Below are 2,529 nucleotides of genomic sequence, written 5' to 3' on the forward strand. Positions count from 1 at the left end.
TGTGTGTGTATGAATGCTATTGTTTTAACCAGACAGCTGCCAGGCAATAGCCAGGGGGTATGCAATAAATGACTATATGTATTAATGTATGTGTGTTGTGAAATAGGTTTTTTTTAAGAATTATGTATAAGTGTATTTGCTTGTTTGGTGTGTAGCCCAGCCACTTTTTATCCCAAGTTGATCAAGCTGAGCTTATATGTCTTCCCTGTGTTACTACTGAGCTGGAGTCATTTTTCAGGTGTAACTGCTTGGGAAATGGTACACATGACACATGAGGACAAAAGCGCAGACTCCCCTGTCGTGGTGGCCTCCACATGCGTGAGCTGAGTGTGTGTGCATATGTCCAGGTGACACTTGGGATTAGAACAGCGTGGTTTTAATGAACTGCCGGAGCCAGTCAATCTGAAGTCATGACCGTTGTAGAATATTATTTTAAGCTGTGTAACATTTGTTTATCGTACGGAGCATTTGTTTTAATGTTGCAAAGATGTGTTGCAATCTTTTACGTTGTATCTGTTTAACTATGTGAAGCTGTGATCCTGTGCCTGTCTAAAACAGCTGATTGGTCTAGTAAAGAGCTAAATGTCAGTAGCTAGACAGGAGAGGGATAGGTGGGGTTGGCAGGCAGAGAAAATAAATAGGAGGAGAAATCTGGCAAGAGCAACCAAGGAACCAGAGAAGGAGAAGGAGAGGAGAACATCAGAGGCTGGCCACTCAGCCACCCAGCCAGCAACCCAGCCAGCCATGGAGTAAGTAAAGAAGGGTATATAGAAAGATAAAAGTCTAGAGGCAAAAAGTAGACAGAATACTTGAAGTTAAAAAAAGCTGCCTAGAAATATGCCAAGTTAAGGCCCGGCATTCATAAGAAAGAATAAGCCTTCATGTGTTTATTTGGGGGCTGGGAACTTGGAGGGGGAGACCCCCCCCCAAAAAAGTAAAACAAAACAAAACAAGTATATATGGCAATCTGAGAATAACCACAGCATCGACCCTTACCTTCCGGTATCCCCAGAGCTGGTTCCCTTTCATGCCGTGACAGTCATAGAGCGTGACCGGGCTGCTGTGTGAGATCGCATCGAAGCAGAATTTTCGGGTGTGCAGAGGTTCGCCGGGTCGGATATCTTCTCTCCACCCGAAAGTAAAGAGCTAGCAAAACAACAGGAGCGGAGAAACTGCGGTGAGTTCAATGGGCGGGAAGGTTCCGGAGCATGCGCAGAGGTGTGGTAACAAGGTGGAAGCTCCTGGCTTGTGAATACAAGGGGCATGTACGTCTCTCTGCACAATCGAGGGGTTGAAAAGGCGACGCTTCAAAGTGCCGGCAAGACCGATGGCCAGACGGCTAAACATGCAAATGAGAAGTTTTCAATTAGAAACTGGTAAGGAAGGAACAAGAGGAGGGGTGGAAGGGAGGGAGGGAGGGAGGGAGAGAGAAAGGTATTTTGAAGGTGGAAGAAGAGGAGGGAAGGATGAAAGAGGAGAGAGGTGAGAGGGAGAAGGGAGGGGGTGGAAGGAAGGAGAGGAGAAGAAAAGCCTTTAATAGAACTCTCGGCATTTATCATGTAGATAAAGTGTTCCTGGATCAAGGACGGCGGCACTGGCCTAATGAGCAGATTAACTGCCAAAGGACAAGACTTCAAGTTGAGCTGGATTGATGCTCGCACCTTGAAAAATCCAATTGGAGGAAAAGCCGAGCTCAATGAAGTAAAGAATAGGCAAATTAATTTTCTGGCGTAGGTAAGAGCAATTCTGTGGGGTGATACAGTCAGTTTTAGATTGTAACTCACAATAGGAAGTCCATTTCGCACTTATAGGTCCCTCACCTCCAACCTGAAACACGAGTTTTATGGAATGATGGATACCACAACTCCATTTAATGCTTCAATATCACGACTCCACTTAATGCCTCAATATGCCGTCCATTGCTTCCTAGCCTTGCCTGTGTTATCCATCTTCCTCTATACTACACATGCTACTTATTCGGTCCTAAATAACTTTACAATGTGTTAAATTGACAGACAACATTCCCATTGGGAAAGAGTCTTTTCTTGAGTTACTTGAGTCGAACGACATTTGTAGGGTACCATCCAAAAAAGTCCTTAGCTGAGGGGAAGATGGACCAGGGAAGCCTTGGGATTTCTTCTGGGTCTGGTTTAATAGGTTATGTGATTCTTCGAGGAAGCTTCTAGGAGGAGACAGAGGTGTGAAGCAGAGCTGTCAGGGACAGCGTGTCATTGGCAGAGAGCTAGGCAGCATGCAGAGCTAGAATCACCTAAATACACTCGCCACTGACTTGGCCTTGCAGATACGTGGGTTTTCAGGTCCCACCTAGAGATAAGGCAAGTCTAGAGACAGCTAAGAGAAAACAGTTAAGTGGTGGGACTCTGAAAACAATTGAAAGGACTAGGGTAAGTGATCTGCATTAGGGAAAGAAATGATTTAAATCCATACATGCAAGAAACCTATCTGAGGAGAGGTGAGTGTCTATGTTCCGTGCCCCTGAAAGGCAGGCAGGACAAGAGCCAGGCTCAG

General features: G+C 45.5%; 1 protein-coding gene across 1 annotated transcript in view; it reads right to left on the reverse strand.

Annotated features, from left to right (window-relative positions):
* Galntl6 (polypeptide N-acetylgalactosaminyltransferase like 6) overlaps positions 1–2,529 on the reverse strand; it is a 1,036,720-nt gene that overhangs the window by 18,119 nt on the left and 1,016,072 nt on the right. The window contains exon 11 of the mRNA XM_013354103.2: positions 997–1,146. Coding sequence (XP_013209557.2) covers positions 997–1,146 — 150 coding nt within the window. The remainder of the gene's footprint in view (positions 1–996; positions 1,147–2,529) is intronic.

The sequence above is a fragment of the Microtus ochrogaster genome, unplaced genomic scaffold (assembly GCF_000317375.1).
Source record: "Microtus ochrogaster isolate Prairie Vole_2 unplaced genomic scaffold, MicOch1.0 UNK28, whole genome shotgun sequence".
Classification (NCBI taxonomy): domain Eukaryota; kingdom Metazoa; phylum Chordata; class Mammalia; order Rodentia; family Cricetidae; genus Microtus; species Microtus ochrogaster.